Raw genomic sequence first — 17946 nt, 5'->3', positions numbered from 1 at the left:
TGCCAAGTCCTATACAAGGCCCCCTTTCAGAAGCCAATATTGATACAATGGTCGTAACGCAAAGAGTCCTCTTGGTTCTTGGGCTGGTTTTTATTCCTGAAGAGACAGTTGCATCTTTATTTTGCTCATTTTGAAAGGTTTACACACTGCTTAGTCACAATGCTCTCTAGGCCAATGGCCTATCTGGACCAGCAGCCTGTTCTTTCAGGGATCAGCCAAATGTCTGTGGGAAATCACCAAGCAGGACATGAACCAAGGGACACTTTCCTCTTCTGTTGTTTCCAGAAACTGGCATTCAAGCGCATTACTCAGAGCTCTGTAGAGTTGTCTCTATAATCAATCCAAATAGACAATATAATCTCTCCTCTTCACACCCAGGTGGAAAACAAATCACCCGTGCATCACCACTATTTAATAATAGATTTTCAGCAGAAAACGTATGTTCCCTTACGCACATGTTGTGCCTTCTTGTGAACTGCAGAACAATGGGACATTTCTGTCAACAAGCAATTCACAGGAACACTTATTTGTTTCATTTCTATTAAGTCGGCTGTTACATCATTTCGCTCCACCTTAGTCATTAGTACACAAGCCCTACCCCTGTATCCATGGGCAATGCCACCAATGGTTTATAATATTTATTCCCCCCCTCTAAATGCACGTTAGGGGAGGGGAAAGTAGATCAATTCAACCTGTATCTATCCATCTGTCTGCCACCTCTAGATTTTTTGTGACTCCCTACTTTGCCACTGTAGCTGGCCCAGCCACATTTTTTCGTGTGCTCTAAACATCTTCTGCCCCTAAGCCAAATCTGTGGGTTGGCAGCAGTAGATTTATTTGGGATATGCCGCTCTTTATCAAAAGGCCACAGCGCAGTTTACAACATAGTTAATGCAGCAACGATATAATGAATGTAATAGCACACGAGAGATTGCATCTGCCTGCTCACGTTCCAAGGAAGTGAGCAGCTTACTTCAGTTGCAGCGGCCCACGTAAACTGGTAACCCATTGAGCAAACATGTTCTGCCCTTGTTCTAGCTATACAGGTTTTGCTACGGACCCCTTTGGAGACTCTGAACTGCTCTTCAAATATTTAACTGCCCATGTTTAGAGCTAAACTTTGAACATGGGGGGTCAGCGGGTGCAGAACAGAACAGAGGTCGACAGTGATTTGGGGCCTGTGGGTTCGCACATCTGCAACTTGGAGAAAATGCCCTGGGCGACACAGAAGCACATCAATGTAAGAAGAGCCAAAGATCCACCCTGAGATATTTCAGCACCTGAGGCAAACCGAAAAATGGCTCTTGGTCCTCCTCAGGCCAAGGAAAAAGCGGGCAGTGAAGATCTACATCAGGAACAAGGAGACAATGAAGATCTACATCGGGAACTTTACCCGAAGGTTCACGTAAGAATCAAACACCATTGAATTAGATAAATTAACAGGAAGGATTAGAAACCTGCGGGATCAGAGATTCTTAGAAGACTGGAGTAAATATATGAACTATTTGAAAAGGAATTGTGGTGAACAGATTACACTAGTAGGACTGCAAGAAGTTTTGTAAGGTGGATTATTTGAAATACTGCAAGAAAGACTATGAAGAGAATTATTAGTTAAGGACAATTAAATGTAATACAGAAATTAAGAAATGAAGAATAAGTGATAAAAAATGGAAAATCATCAGGGGTGTTGACAGAAGTCTAAAATAAGATGAGAAGTTGTGTTGTAAGACTGTTGGAACTGATATGTTTTATATATATATATATATATATATATATATATATATATATATATATATGCAGGTTTTGGTGTCTTCGGGTGTCTTCCCGTGTAAGAGTCGGGGTGTCTGTGCGACGTTTCGACAGAGTAACAGAGCTCTGTTCCAGTAACAAGAAGCCGAAAGCACCAGCCTGAAGATGACGAGTGAGACCTCGTCGAAACGTCGCACAGACACCCCGACTCTTACACGGGAAGACACCCGAAGACACCAAAACCTGCATTCCTGTACCCGTGAAAATCTACGAAAGCATATATATAAATACTGTTGAGGGGTGTGGTGTATAGCCTCCAACGTTCTGGGCAGAGAGGAAGTTCCTAGATTAGTGTGCCTTTTCTTCTTTTGTTCCTTAATTACTTGAGGGATATCTTGAGTGATTTCATGAGTGATATTCTGAATACCCCTGGGTGGGTCATTAAGTGTAGATTAGTTGCTAAAGCTTTCGTGTCTTGACCTCTTGAGCTTGTGAAGAGTTTTTCTGAGAAGATGGCTGTGCTGCATTTAGTTGTGCTCTGGCTTGGCTTCGTGTATAGGGGCGAGCTGTGGTTTTGTGCCTTGTGCCCGCCAGATCTGTGTAGGGATTGCAGGGGGGTGCAGCATCTGGAGGTGCCACTATAGTTTGGCTACTGGATGGAGTCTGTAATATGTCTGTGGAGAGGGTCTGGGTTTGGGTCTGGTGTGGTTGAATGGTGACGGCGTTCTGTGTGCCTCTGGTTCTGGTGTCGGTTTTTGTGGGGAGGGCTAATTTCCAGATGTCTGGCAGGTGGGACGTGTCGTCACGCTTGTTCATGTTGTGAGGGTGTTTCTCTATCTCGATGGCTTCCATGATTATTCTCTTGTGGTGATGTTCCATGTTAAAGAGCAATTTGGAATCTGCAAAATTAATTTCGTGTCCTGTTTCTTTCATGTGTTGGAAAAGAGAGGAAGTTTTTTCTTCTTTTTTGACGGCATTCTTGTGTTCTGCGATACGTGCATTTATTCGTCTGTTTGTTTGTCCAATGTACGTGGCTGGCCAACTAAATGCGTTGGAGGCTATACACCACACCCCTCAACAGTATTTATAGGAACTCAAACACCAGACTCTGCTCTGTTCCAGTAACAAGAAGCCGAAAGCACCAGCCTGAAGATGACGAGTGAGACCTCGTCGAAACGTCGCCCAGACACCCCGACTCTTACACGGGAAGACACCCGAAGACACCAAAACCTGCATTCCTGTACCCGTGAAAATCTACGAAAGCATATATATATATATATATATATATATATATATATATATATATATATCTCAAAGACCATTGTGGAGGAAGGAGCAGGGCCTGCTTTGAATTATGCCAGGCAGGTGCAGAGCCCAGGAGACCCCAGAGGGCAGCCCCTATTCACCAAGCAGCTGCAGCAGAGGTAGAATTGGGATGGAGGCTGCCAAGGAAGTGGCAGCCACGGACAATGCATTTCTCGTGGGCTGGATCTGCTGCCCCTGTGGATCTTGCCACCTGAGGCAGCCGCCACAGCGCAGTTTACAACATAGTTAGTGCAGCAACGATATAATGAATGTAATAGCACACGAGAGATTAATAGGCTGCATCTGCCTGCTCACGTTCCAAGAAAGTGAGCGGCTTACTTCAGTCGCAGCGGCCCACGTAAACTGGTAACCCATTGAGCAAACATGTTCTGCCCTTGTTCTAGCTATACAGGTTTTGCTACGGACCCCTTTGGAGACTCTGAATTGCTCTTCAAATATTTAACTGCCCATGTTTTGAGCTAAACTTGCCTCATGGGTGGGCTGGCCCTGCCTAGTCCCTGTTCTCACCCAGGCCAGCCTGATGCCTGTGGGAGGCTTGGCAGGGGGGACCCGAGAGCAACAGCCCCCTCTCCCCACTTGCAATTCCCAGCAGCTGGCACCCAGAGGCATCCTGCCTCCAGCGAGAGGAGGTGGCATGTCAATGGCTGCCTCTTTCCTCATGCCGTCCTCTGCTTGGTCAAACATTCTCAGTGCCTGAGCGGGAGAGCCAGAGTTACCAATTAACAGAAAGACAATGGGTATTTGGGCACCTCAAAAAGGCCTGCCCCGTTGCCATAGAGATTTGAAGCCTTGTCTGTACATTTACCAGAATGGACTGTGCTACTTCCAAACTCAGGTGGAGATGCCATTTTAAAAAAATGTGGGGAGAGGGTGGGAAATCATAAAAGAAAAACTAGCAAATATAGGGAATAGGGCTGGACTCCCTCTCAGGAGCTTATAGTTACTTGATTTTATTTTCCCCACTAGCAGGGAGACTCTCAAAAGCAAATCCACCACCTGTAGCCTGAATGTTTGCCGCCCTTTCTGCCACCTCAGAAATTGTGACATCTCTGGTTCCTCAATCTTGGAAGCACAGTGGTGCCCCGCAAGATGAATGCCTCGCAAGACGGAAAACCCGCAAGACGAAAGGGTTTTCTGTTTTGGAGGCGCTTCGCAAGACGAATTTCCCTATGGGCTTGCTTCGCAAGACGAAAGCCCATAGGGAAATCTCCGGGGACCTGTTTTAAATTGCTGGCGGTCGGGAGCAAAGACTTTTGCCCACCGCCGGCCTTCAGAAGAGGTCCTGGACCTCTTCTGAAGGCCGGCGGGGGGCAAAAGTCTTTGCTCCCCCCCCCGCCTGCCTTCCCGGGACAGCGGAGACTTCTCCGCTGCCCCGGGCGATCTTAAAATGCAGGCGGGCGGGAGCGAAGCGTTCGCTGCCGACCCGCAGCATTTTAAAATCTCCCCGGGACAGCAGAGAACAGCCTTCTGAAGGCTGGCAGTGGGAAGAAACGCCCTTGTCCCCCCCCCCCCAGCCTTCAGAAGAGGTCGGGGGACAGACTGTTCCCGGACCTGGTCTGAAGGCGGTTTCCCTAGGAATGCATTAATTGATTTTCAATGCATTCCTATGGGAAACCGTGCTTCGCAAGACGAAAAACTCGCAAGAAGAAAAAACTTGCGGAACGAATTAATTTCATCTTGCGAGGCACCACTGCATTTTGGATGGGTCTCTTTGCCAGCCTTTGCCACCCTGCTATGTCTCCACTATAAGAGATCACTTTGCACAGAATAGCACATCTTTCTGAAGTTTTTTAAATCATATTTATATAGGGTAACGGATGACTCTATTTCCTTAAACATAGACTCATAAAATTGTAGAGCTGGATGAAATTTAAGTACAGTATTGATATTTCAAAAGATACTGATGTTCTGGTGAAGTTGTCCACTTCAGTAATGTATAAACTGAATCCTTTCTCACTATCACTCCCCAAATTCCTTAGAAGCCCCCTCCCCCCGCAGCCCCACCTTCCAGAAACCTGCATAAATTGCATCATATGCACTATAGGATCCCGGAATCCTTTCAGCTGCGCTTCTATTTACGAGAATCCTCTGCCGCTGTTAGGGAGTTTCTCAATTCTTGCCATGACAAATGGACAACAGCTTAGTGACACTTCTTTGGCCCAGGTCTCAAATCATAAACTGTATGTACACCAACACATTGCACATCAGCTACCAAATGATGATAAATGAAGAAAACAGTGGAATGAAGGATGCATCTGAACAAACAGATTATCTCACACCAGTTGCGTACAGCTTTGGATCAGAAACTAGGGGCGTTCACACCACTCAGGTCTGCAAACAAGGAAGGGTGGAGACCCCAGGGGTCACCAGCTGTGGCTTCCAGCCTGACCCTCTCCCTCTCATTTTAGCTTTAAATTTTGGCAATAATTATAAAATTTGAGCACTCCACCCATCATATTCATTTTTATAAAATGCCACTATGTTTAATTTGTGTTAGAGCGTCATTAAGAAGGATAAACTACTGTACAGTAATGTGTCTATTCCATTTCTTTTTTAAAAAATATAAACAGTATTCTATCCTCCAATACCACCCCACCCCTAATGGCTATAAACCGCTCCAAAAATACCAGAAAAATGACTCCTTTGCAGAACACCTGGATTCACACCCCCCCCACCTCTCTCAGTTCCTTCAAATCATGCTCAAAACAAGGGAGACATGTCCCTCAAACACCAAACCCTCGCTTTCCCTGTTAACACACCTCTTCTTCAGTTAAGGCACATTGCAAAAGGAACCAGGCTAGCAGTCCGAGACTAGTAAGGTAAAGGAGATCAGGAATTTGCCAACATCACAACTGTCCAACTCTGTGCACATCTCAGGAAGAAACAGTGGGCCCACTATAGCCACCCAAAAAGGAGAAGAGGGAATGCATAGCAAAGACTAAAGGAGAAAGATATTTGCAACATTTCCTATGCTCATTTGTGTGCACAGATGCAGATTATGATTTTTTAAAATTGCTGGGGGAAGTAATCCCACTTCCACCTAAAACATAACCGAAGGTGTTGGCCTAGAGGCCTTTGCGTTTATCCATCTGATGCTTTGCCCATCTCTGTGCTGGTCCTTTGCAGTCAGCAAAAAAATAATAATGGGAGACTCCAGCACTTGCATTAATGCTTATTATACCTGTGCTCTGTTCCCACTAGGATACATTCATTAGTCCAGCAGTATGTAATTGCCATAGTCAAGGCCGGATTTAGGTTTGATGAGGCCCTAAGCTACTGAAGGTAATGGAGCCCTTTATATGTCCAACTGTCCTTTGTCAACAACAAATACCGTATTTTTCGCTCCATAAGACACACTTTCTCCCTCCTAAAAAGTAAGGGGAAATGTGTGTGCGTCTTATGGAGCGAATGCAGGCAGGAGACGGACGGGAAAAGCCCCCAAGAGCCGCACAAACGCTCTGCACGCTCTTTAAAGGGAGCGCGGCTCTTGCTGGCTTTTGCGGGAGGTGGGGGAAGGGACAGAGGGCAGCCCCTTCTCCCTCCTTGGGGAAAAGCCCCCAAGAGCCACAAACACGCTCCATGCAGCTCGTGAAAGGGAGCGCTGAGCAGAGCCTGGGATGCATACAGGCTCTGCTCAGCGCTCCCTTTAAATAATTTTTTTTTTCTTGCATTCCCCCTCTAAAAACTAGGTGCGTCTTATGAAGCAAAAAATACGGTAGTCTCTGTTTTTTGTGTGGAATATATGCTATATGGCAGGCATTCCCAAACTCAGCCCTCCAGATGTTTTGGGACGGCAACTCCCTTCATCCCTAGCTAACAGGACCAGTGGTCAGGGATGGGAATTTTAGTCCCAAAACATCTGGAGGGCCGAGTTTGGGGGTGCCTGCTATATGGTAATTTATGGACTTAATAGGTATCTAAAGCCATTTGCAAGGGACGCGGGTGGCGCTGTGGGTTAAAGCCTCAGCGCCTAGGGCTTGCCGATCGAAAGGTCGGCAGTTCGAATCCCCGCGGCGGGGTGCGCTCCCGTCGTTCGGTCCCAGCGCCTGCCAACCTAGCAGTTCGAAAGCACCCCCGGGTGCAAGTAGATAAATAGGTACCGCTTACCAGCGGGAAGGTAAACGGCGTTCCGTGTGCTGCGCTGGCTCGCCAGATGCAGCTTTGTCACGCTGGCCACGTGACCCGGAAGTGTCTCCGGACAGCGCTGGCCCCCGGCCAATAGATGTGAGATGGGCGCACAAACCCCAGAGTCTGTCAAGACTGGCCCGTTCGGGCAGGGGTACCTTTACCTTTACCTTTTAAAGCCATTTGCACATGTTGCCATTCTCTGCATCAGCCTCCACACTCTCATCCCCTGCGAGTAATGCAATGCTGTGTACACGGACTTTGGGAGCAGATCCCATTGAACAGAGATTCTTATTTCCATGTAAATACACACAGGATTGCAGGTTCACATATAAATACTTAAGAGGATTTCCTCCCCTACTTTGCTTGATTAGCTTTAAACCTCTTATCTCTTTCTCCAATCCACACTCTGCACGGCCCACATTTGCTCCAGGGCAGACACCTGTTTTTCTAGATTTCTGCTATCTCTATAAAGCACCCGAACAAAGCTGTCACTAAGTACAGAAATAAAAATGACAGATAACCCTTCTCTATAGGAAAAAAACAAACCACATAATCATGACCAATCCTCATCTGCTGTTCAAATAGATTCCCTTTTCTTCTCCTTCTAACCTTCCACATGCCTGACATATTTAGAAGTCTATACAGTACTGGAAACGGGAAAAAGAAAACAGGGAACTGTTTCTTCCTCTAAAAGTTACAGCATTTTCTGAAGGAGCTCAAAAAGGCTCAGAAAGCGAAGGACATTGGTGATGGACTTGGATTCTTGTGGCTATTATTATTATTATTATTATTTGTTCCCTGCCCATTTGGCTGAGTTGCCCCAGCCACTCTGGGCAGCTTCCAACAGGTATAAAAACATAATAAAACATCAGACATAAAAACTATGCAGCACTCAAGTTAGTCCTGCTAATTCTCAGGTAATCTCAGAAATGCATCACCACCGCAACCTTGAAACTGCTGTCCCAATTCACTGATCAAGCAATTGAAAACAGACGGCATATAAGGATCTCTCAACCGAACGGTGAACAGATTAGCTTTTATGTTGATGTATGGAGCGCTTAAGACAAGGATGTGGCCAGGTGCTGTTGAACTACAGTTCCCATCTTCCTTGACTACTGGTACTGCTGGCTGGGACTGATGGGAGTTGGAAGTCCAACAACTTCTGGAAGACCAGACCACAGACGGGTTCTCCCCTTCCAACTTCTGCAAACTGCAAATAGCAATATTCCCTCAGGAAAAAAACATTTCCGTGTGTGTGTGAGAGAGAGAGAGAAAGAGAGAGAGAAAGAAAGAAAGAGAGAACAGGGAATACCATTTCTGAGATTATGCCTCTGTGTTTTTTTGCCTTACAAAAAGCAAACAGACGTATCCAAAGTTGTTCAACTCAGAACAGAAGCATTGAAATTGATACGCATAACTAACATATGCCCATTTATTCCAGTAGGTTACTCATGAATGGCACTTAGCTGAATACAACCAAAGTATGCTCCCCCCCCCAGCCGCTCCTTTAGAATAAGTGCTTTGTCCTATTACGCAAATTCACACGGTATTTTTGAAAACGACTGCAACTTGTGCAGTTCACTAAGATATATCTAAAGCGGAGACCATCCCAATTAAATTTCAGTGCATTTTGTTGTTCAGTAACCTGTCCATTAAAAAGCTGAGGCTTTCAAAGCATGTCTTGGAGAAAACTCATGGGCTTTTTCAGAAGCTTATCAGGGATTATCAGAGAAGTGGCAGATATGGCCAAAAGAAAAGGGGTATTATGTCACGTGCCGCAGGTATTCTGTGTGCGCGCCTTAGAACGTGCAAGAATTCTGTGGCAGAGGTGAAGGCTAATGGAGAAAGGCTTTCTCCGAAGGCATTCAAAGTTTGAACGCCCACGGCATCAAAACAATGGCAAAGGCGATCCATCTAAGCAACTTGTCCTTCACAAGCGGAAGATTCTAGTTTCAATTCCCAGCATCTTCAGGTCGGGCAAGAGAGACCCACTGACAAGTCAGGCAATAATGTGCTAGATGGACCCTAAAAATACAAAGTTTTTATTTACAAAATTTTTACATTGCTTGGTTGTAAGAAAGCGCTGATCGTGTCTGTCTCAGCATTCTTCCATAACTTCAGCTTCCTTATCAAGCACAAGGGTAGCTGCACCTAGAGTGCATTGCTGTAACCCAATCCTGAAGTGCATTGCTGTAACCCAATCCTGAAGTCACCGCCAACGCCAGAACTTCTGCAATCCAGTTCCATTAACCAATTAAGAGCCCTGAAAGAGCAGGCAACCTGCACAGAATAGATTCTTATCTCCTTTCCTTTCATGTTTCTACACAGCTGTTCATTCATAAGTGCACCCTCCTGTCATAACAGCTGAGCATTCTTCTTTTTTTCCTGGAGGGCTGAGCTGAGTTCCCCCCCCCAAAAAAAATGACACCATTGACCCAAAGACATGCAGGTGTGCTCAGAGAAAATATCACGTGACCGAAGTAGTCAAGGGATGAGAAAAGACACAAGGAAGGAGGAAGGAGTTAGCTGTCTCTTGATAGGAGATAAGGGAACGGATGGATTTTTGGCATAATTTGGAAAGATAATGGTGGCTGGGCAAGAGATACGATATAAAGTGGAGGAAGAGGAGGAGGAGGCAACAGAAGGGCTGGGGCTGAGGGACATCACAAAAGGATTGCCCCAATGGTCACAGGACACAGGCTGGCTGATAAGATGTGACCTCAGCAACAAGCCAGCAGGTCAGAGAGCAACGAGGCACAGAATGTACACAGTCCAGATCTGCAGAACAAATGAAATATTGTCAGCTTGGCTGGCCAACAGGAAAACTTGGAACCAGCAGCTCAGAGAGCAACGAGGCACGGAATGCCTGCGGTCCAGTTTTGCCAAAGGAAGAGGCTAACGCGAGTTTGGCTGGGATGAGCACAAAGAGTGGCAGTTGAAAGGTTGGGTGAGAAAAGGTCCAAGGAGGAAGCCAAGCAGGACAGCTGAAGGAAGCTGGTGGAATAGGCAACAAAAACTATTGAGTAAGGGAACTGTTAAATAATGAGAAAGCCCAAACATAGCCCGCCCCCCTCCCTCATGCTGAGAAAAGCTTTATCCATGTCAGACTCTGGAAAAGGTGGCAGCGCCACAATCCACAGGTAGTGGGTGTGCTGCCAAGACCACCCAAAATGCTTACTGGCACTTGGAAAGATCCATCTCTGCCCAGACGCTCTTATCCCTGCCATAACCATCATCAGATGGACCTAGCCCTACATTCTGCTGTCATGTTTCCCACATTTCTGGACTGCTCACAGAGGCGCTTCTTTCATAATTGAAACCAGAAGCACGCTTGGCGCCTACGCTTGACAAAAGTCCGTCTTGAGAGCACCCAAGAGTAACTTGCCCTTTGAGAAGACGGCCTTTAATGTATCTATGATTCTGTATCCTAGAGGGTTGCCTAGAGGATGTTACAGCTTGTGAAGAGCAGCAAACCCTGGCCGTTTGCTGCTTTAAGGAGATTTGAACCTGCGGCCTTCTGCTGCAAATCCTCTGTTCTGCCCCTGAGCTATCGTTGGCCGACTGGAAGGATCCGTGGCCAGAGAACAGAGTTGGACAACAGAGTTGCACCAGGAAAGAATGCAAGAAGAGTCCTACTGGAGAAGACTCAAGGCCCGTCTAGGCCAGGGCTCTGTTCTTACAATCAGATGCCTACGGACAGCCCACAAGCAGAGCCTGAGGCAGGCAGACCCAGCCATGAGGCAAGGTGAGGTGTCTGCCTTGGGCAGCAGGATCCACAGGGTCAGCAAATCCAGGCACCGAGGAATGCATCACCTGCTGCCGCCACCAACACAATGGCAGCAACATCTGCAGCAAGGTCCTTGGAGGCCAGATCTGCCGCCTCTTTGGTATTCCCCACACCACCCCTTACAGAGACCTCTTGGTGAATAGAAGGTGCTGCTTGTCTCCTCCCACCCTTGTTCCTGATGCAGATCTTTAGTCCCCTGTTGTAGACCTTCCCTCACCCCTTCTTCCCTGACCAATGGGGGATGGGCAGCATTTTGTGGTTCGCTTCAGGTGCCAAAATGTCTTGTGCCGGCCCTGGTCTGAGGGCAGTGTCCCCCAAAGTAGTTCTGTTCGCACACTGACTTTTGGCTGTGCAACAGAACTTCCCGTCCTTCTCCCCATGCGCTGCCTAAATCTGTTCTGGGTCTTCCCCCGACCCTCCAGAGCAGATTTGGAGGCTGCATGGGGAGAGAGAGAGGGGGGAGGTTCTGCTGTGCAAGTTCTGTTGCACAAATGGAAATCTGTGCACTAGCAGAACTGTTTCATTATATACCGCCCTGAGTACCTCCAGCACGCTTTCTGCCCTTGTGATTCCCAACAGCTGGTTTTCAGAGGAATACTGCCTCAAGAGGCGGGAGGAACAACCTAGCCATCATCACTAGAAGCCATTCATAGCCTCAGCGTCTATGAATCTGTCAATTAAAAAAATAAAAGTTTTAATTAAAGGATGTTTATAGTTAAGGGTACATAAAACATCTCTGTTTTCAATTCACAGAGTCCTTTCTACAGGTGTGAGACACAGACATTGTGAGATCTCGGGGAGATCTTCCATTCTTTTGCTTAGTATATGAGCAGAGTTTTATGTCAGCATTGTTTTTCCTTTGTCTGTTTGTTTTGTAATATTATTATTATTATTATTATTAATACCCCAGCCACTCTGGGCAGCTCCCAACAGAATATAAAAACTTGATAAAACATCAAACGCTAAAAACTTCCCTAAACAGGGCTGCCTTCAGATGTCTTCTAAAAGTCAATATACCGGTAGTTGTTTATTTCCTTGACATCTGATGGGAGGGTGTTCCACAGGGCGGGTACCACTACCGAGAAGGCCCTCTTCCTGGTTCCCTGTAACTTTGCTTCTCACATTGAGGGAACCAGCAGAAGACCCTTGGAGAAGGACCTCAGTGTCTGGGCTGAATGATGGGGGTGGAAACGCTTCTTCAGGTATACTGGGCAGAGGCCATTTAGGGCTTCAATGGACAGCACCAACACTTTGAATTGTGTAAACCCCTCAGCAGCATACAAATTAATATGGCTAGTCCGATCCTCTCTTGAAGCCATCCAATTTGGAGGCCACTGCACTACCTCCGACAGGAGCGGCTCTTCCACGACTGGGCTCTTTGGGCTCGCAGGACCCTTTAATTAGTCACGAAAGTCAACTTACTTTGGCTGCGGTACACAGAGCCATTCAAAGGCAGCAGAAGACTGGAGGCAAAACAATGAAAGGCAGAAAATAGACTTCTAAAAAGGAATACATCACACACACCGGGTGATTCATGGCCTATAATTAGACAGCGGCTTCCAAGAGTTTCAGCAAGGCTATTTGTATTGTGGGCAAACACACCAGCAACACACGTTTGGCAACGTAACCCCATCAAATCTTGCCTCCGCTTGTTCAAGTCAGGTGTACGAAGCTTGGCTGTGAAAAGGCGTCGCTATTACTTATGCAGTCAGCAGACTAAGAATACGCAAGCGTTGATTCAGCTCAATGCCTTTTCCGCGCCAGGCAGAAGAAACCCAAGTGTTTTGGCAGCTGGAGACCCAGACCCCCAGTTCCTATAAGCTCTGGATGGGAATTAAGACCAAAGATTCCTAGGAGGAGATGAGGCTTTTGCAGTTTAAAGGAGAGTAAGGAGAAGGTTCAGGGTTGTCTGAGCTTGCTTAGAGAGAGGAAGGGTGCTGCCTGGTTTTCTGTGGTTTAGTCCTAGATCTGAGCTCTGGAGCATATATATATATTTAATGCTGTGTTCCAGGAGGAGGCAGAGAATGGCTTTCAGCATCCTACTGAATTTCCAGCTGACACAGGGCAAGAGGGAGAGAGACCTGCAAGGGGAAAGAACAAGATTCTGAACCCAGGCCAAAAATGCTGCCAGTGCAAAGGGCTCAGCCAGCAGCAGAGATGCCAAGAGTTAAAAGTCCTGCTTAGCAAATAAACAAACAACTTTGCAGGCCACCAATAAAACAGTCAGCTGAAGAGGAGGAGGAGGTTGCCCTTCGGACGCTTTTGCTCCCGGTAAAAAGATCAAGGCTGAAAAATTGCTTTATTGCTTTGTTCAGCCTTGACCCAGTGCCACCTCAGCAGGAGGGTGTTCAAGGTTGCAAGAGCTTGGGGGAGTGATCAGCATGTTCTGTGCGAGGGCAGAGGAGGAGGGCAAGCGGTGGAGGAGGCACAGAAGCCACTGCAGAATCCCAGCAGGTTGGATAAAAGGGAGAATTCCCAGGAAGATGCTGTTCCTGCCACATCCCAGTGCTGCAGAAGTGAGAAAAGCACCAATAAAATCACAGTAAAAAACATAATAGGGGGGAAAGGAAAAGGAAAAACCAATTTAGAATACAGGTTAAAATGCAATTTTAAATGCAGCCTCATTTTAAAAGTAGCCGATAAATCAAGGCCATAAGGGGAGGGAAACATAAGTGTCAGACTGAGTCCAAGGCGGAACAGCTCTGTCTTGCAGGCCCTGCGGAAAGATGTCAAGTCCCGCAGGGCCCTAGTCTCTTGTGACAGAGCATTCCACCAAGTCGGGGCCAGTACTGAAAAGGCCCTACTACTAATACAGCAGTTTGACTTCACCCCCGGAGGCGCACTCCATTGTCTCTTGAGATAGACAAATGTCAACAACAGGCAGGCGGATTTTATTCTGACTGTCTGTTGGTAGACAGAGCCAGAGTAAAAAATGGGTGGGCAACAAAGATGGATTTTACGTTTGCAGGGCTGTGGCCTGGAAGTGAGCAGTGTTGCTACGGGGGGGGGGTGGCCTGCATGAGACCTGGAGAGAGCCCCCCAGGCCAGATACAGAAGCCTGGAGGTCCACACAGGCCTCAGGCTCCTCCACCTCTGCTTTACTGCACAGATATGGAAGGAGGGGAAAGCAAAACCCTTCAGTTCCTCAGCTACCCTAGGTTTTTGGTTTGTTTTTAAAGGAGCTTGGGCAACCCCAGCAGACAGCACTGAGCGAAGGGAGGTTCGTAGCCTGATCCCACATCAAGGCATCTTCCAAATGCTTTATGGCACTTTTTAAGTGACGCAGAGCCCTTTTTCGGATGCAGATGTTCAAAGTGTCAACAAACGAGAGAGAGAAGTGTCACACGTCCCCCAGCCAACGTTAATCCAGGAAGGCTGCACACTGCCTGGAAACAAAAGGGGTGGGAGGCTGATTTAAAACAGAAGCTACATTAGCCGAATTACATCCTTCACCGACTTCTCCATGCCGCAGGAAGGATAAACCAGCCACACAACCCGTGAGAAAGAAAGCACAAATTGGGGGTTGGTTGGGGGGGGGACAGGTGTTTATTGTGGGATCAGCACGGCCTCACGTGTGCAGCTTTCCTGTGGCATCTGTGCCAAGTCATCGGCATCCCATATTTTGAGTTGCCAGCCCATCTTTCCTCCCCATCAAATGCCAGTCCATCTTTGTCCCCCATTACCTCCAGATTTCCCTCCTTGCTTTGCATGACAGGAAGTCACGTATCTTGGATGCTAGGCCCAGGTCAGCACATCCTTGCTGAGATAATAAGTGGCTTCCTTCCTGTTATGCAAAAGAGGATGAACTAGCCCCTAAGAGAACAGCCTGCTTCAGTTACTAGATTCTTTTGGGGAAGGGACTGGCTGGCAATGAGGTTGCGAAAGAGGCTTTTGCCATCGCCAGGGGGCCTGCAGCAATTTCTGTGACCCTGGAAATATCACACACCTTCCTAGCTGGCCTGGCCGCACCTCCCATAAGGAGCAGGTTGAGTATAGAGCCCCTCCCTGCGTGTTAACTGCCACCCTAGGTTCCTTGGAGAAAAAAGCAGGATATAAATGCAATGAAAGAATGAATGAATATTGTGTACGGAGCCTATGGACAGCCAACGTGGCACTCTCTGTGTGATGTGGGACTACAACTCCCATCAACCCTGACCATTGGTCATGCTGGCTAACGCAGATGGGAGTTGTAGTCCAATAATATCGGGGAGGCCACCAGCGTTGGCTACCCCAGCCGAGACTAATACAGCTAGTTTACTGAGCGTAGTTCAAAGAGATAAACATAAACACAGCTGGTGGAGTCTTCCAGGGATCGTTTTCTCCACAGACAAGAGATGAAGGAATAGGACAGGCACGTCCAACAGGTAGATTGTGATCTACCAGTAGATTGCTGGACGTCTGTGGTAGATCACTGCCTCCCCCCAAAGAAGCTCAGCAACTTTGGCTCCCCTAAAAAAGCTCAACAACTTTGACCTGAACCAACCAAAAGGGGATAGATCACTGCCAGTTTTTAGCTCTGTGAGTAGATCGCAGTCTCTTGGGAGCTGGCCACCCCTGGAATAGGAGAAAGAAAAGGAGACAAGGATCAGCTCCCTCTCCTTCTCTGTGCTACTAGGCTAGGCATCTAGCTGACTGGCTGAGAATTATGATAAGAACGGAAAAGGAAGAGGAAATTGCTGCAGTCTGTATGTTCGCCTGTGGTCAGGAATGGAAATCAGTCAAGTGGATGCAATTGTTTTTAAGTCTGTAAACTGCATGTAAGTAGTGACTTTTAATAAAACATTGTTTTTGGCATTTCCTTCACCTGGAAATGAACTTTAAGCTACATAAGTCACATAAATATTTACATAAGTGGTGATAAATAAGAGACCGTGAGGCAAACTTGTTTTCATCAGATTTCTGCAGTAATCTAAATTTGTACTAATGCATATAACAATTTAATTAAAAAAACTAAAAACAAGAAAAACCAGTTTATACGACTACAGAAACAAGTAAAACAATTGCACCAGCATTAAGGACAGGGTGTGAGGAACTATGTTATTTCTGACTCGAACCCTACCAGAAATCCTTGGTGATCCAATAAAAAAACCACCCAAAGATTTACGAGTAGATCCTAATGTACCTTCTGCCCATTCCTGCATTAGGCTGCATATGCACTATGAATTTAAAGCACCTTTTCTGCCTCCAATGTATCCTGGCAACTTTAGTTTATCCTTCCCAGAGCTATACTTCCCAGCAGATTTAAAGCACATTCCCTCCCTTTTAAAAAAAACCACGGGAACTGATGTTTACCTCTCAGAAAACTACAATTCCCAGCACCCTTAAACTATAGTTCCCAGGAGTCATGGCGGGGACATGCTTTCAGTGTGTGGTCTGCATGCAGCTTGAAACACAATTCAGAATCTGTGGCAGCACTGGGCACCAGCTGAAGCTCTCTCAGCTCCACAATTCCCACCCTGGGGCCTTGGCAGGAAGGAAATCCACACACACAAAGCCCTTGACCCCACCAAGCGATAGGAAGAGCAGCTGGCTGCGAAATCCTCTCCAGATCAAAGAAGAGCTCCTTTCCTGAAGAACTGGCACGCCAGCAGCAAGCAAAGCTGAACTTAAACTGGCAACAGCAGAGCCCTAAAGGGTTATTGCTGCATTTGCGGGCACACACGCTAAACCCTGTCTGTGGTGCCTACCCTTTTACCCCAAATGATGAAACAAGAGACCAGATTATGGGTTCAAATTGGCCACAACTTTATTGAGCTTCAGAAGTGGGAAACTTGGCACAGGCCTTGGCAAATAATCCTCTCAGCCAGCCTGGCTGAGGATATGCAGGCAGATGACGTCCAGTGAGAAGGGACTGTAAAGCGCAAACTTACACAGCATGCCCTTCCACCGACCTCGTTCCGGGAGTTTGACCTACATGGGCCAGGGACTCCCGGTTTTTAACCTATAATGGGCCCTGCAAGCGCCGCCGCATTGGGAGGAGCATGGATGCATTCCCCCCCCCCCGACTTGATGTTAGACTAAAGGATACCTTGCCAAGGCCGAAAACCGCCAAAGTTGTGACAAAATGCTACAGGGAAGGCGAAACCTGCCAATGCAAGGAAAATTCCTTCCCGGTTCTGAATACAGCAGCCATCTTACGACCGCAGCAGCGCCCGCTGACGTGGATTGCAAAATATTAGCCTGTAAGGAAAGGAATCATTAACTTGAAGACCGCTGACCTAGGATGAAATTATGAAGGCAAGAAATTATTAATTTGAGGGAGGGTAGGTTGGTGATCCTGGAAGTAAGAACAGCAAAAGAGTTTTCAACAACAGAGTCAGCCTGTTTTCTTTTGGCCTTAGGCCCACCCCTGGCCGGCCGGCCATTGTCCTCCCTGGCCGAGGGCGGGTCAAAGGCCGGCCCAAGCAGGTGAGTGGCACCTGCCCAGGTGAGCCCTGCTCGACCGCAAACCCCGCCCACCTGTGGGAAAGGGAGGGCGGAAATTGCTTAGACTTCAGCCCAAGGAATCAGCAGAAAATGGGGCTAATGGGTGCAAGTTGGTTACAAGAAAAAACAGTTTGCATGGAGTAACCGCTAAGCATGGGGAAGAAATTAGGTCCAGTTCACATTTAAACTCACACTTTCCGAAACAATATGCCAACCAAAACACACACAGCCGTCAAAATTCGCCCTTTGCAATGAAGTTCTCCAGTCGAGTAATGTGCACAAAAGGCGGGTACTAAACGGGTTTTTTTTTTAAAAAAATGCGTATTTCAGTGAAAACAGCACACACAAACAGCACACATTAGGGGAAACGTGCTTTGCAAAAGTGTTTCTATTTGGGAGTGATTCAATGTGTATTCAATATTAGGAGGAATTCAAACCAAAGCGCCGATCCACTTTCATGAGGGACTTGTTTCTTCATGAGGTAGAGAGCTGGATATAAGATTGGGAAAGTGAGACACAGCGAGAGAAAC

The 17946-nt window shown here is 47.0% G+C and overlaps 1 protein-coding gene across 4 annotated transcripts in view; it reads right to left on the bottom strand.

The window, feature by feature from the left end:
• The window catches only part of HSD3B7 (hydroxy-delta-5-steroid dehydrogenase, 3 beta- and steroid delta-isomerase 7), a 51577-nt gene that overhangs the window by 29701 nt on the left and 3930 nt on the right, over positions 1-17946 (bottom strand). For 2 of the 4 annotated variants that reach the window (XM_082196204.1, XM_082196205.1), the window contains exon 2: positions 15474-15544. The exons of the other annotated variants lie outside the window; for them this stretch is intronic. In XM_082196204.1, the coding sequence (XP_082052330.1) occupies positions 15474-15544 (71 nt within the window). The remainder of the gene's footprint in view (positions 1-15473; positions 15545-17946) is intronic. 4 annotated transcript variants of the gene reach the window in all.

Source organism: Podarcis vaucheri (genome assembly GCF_965113315.1).
Source record: "Podarcis vaucheri genome assembly, chromosome: 13".
Taxonomy (NCBI): Eukaryota; Metazoa; Chordata; class Lepidosauria; order Squamata; family Lacertidae; genus Podarcis; species Podarcis vaucheri.
This window is presented reverse-complemented; position numbering and strand designations above follow the sequence as displayed.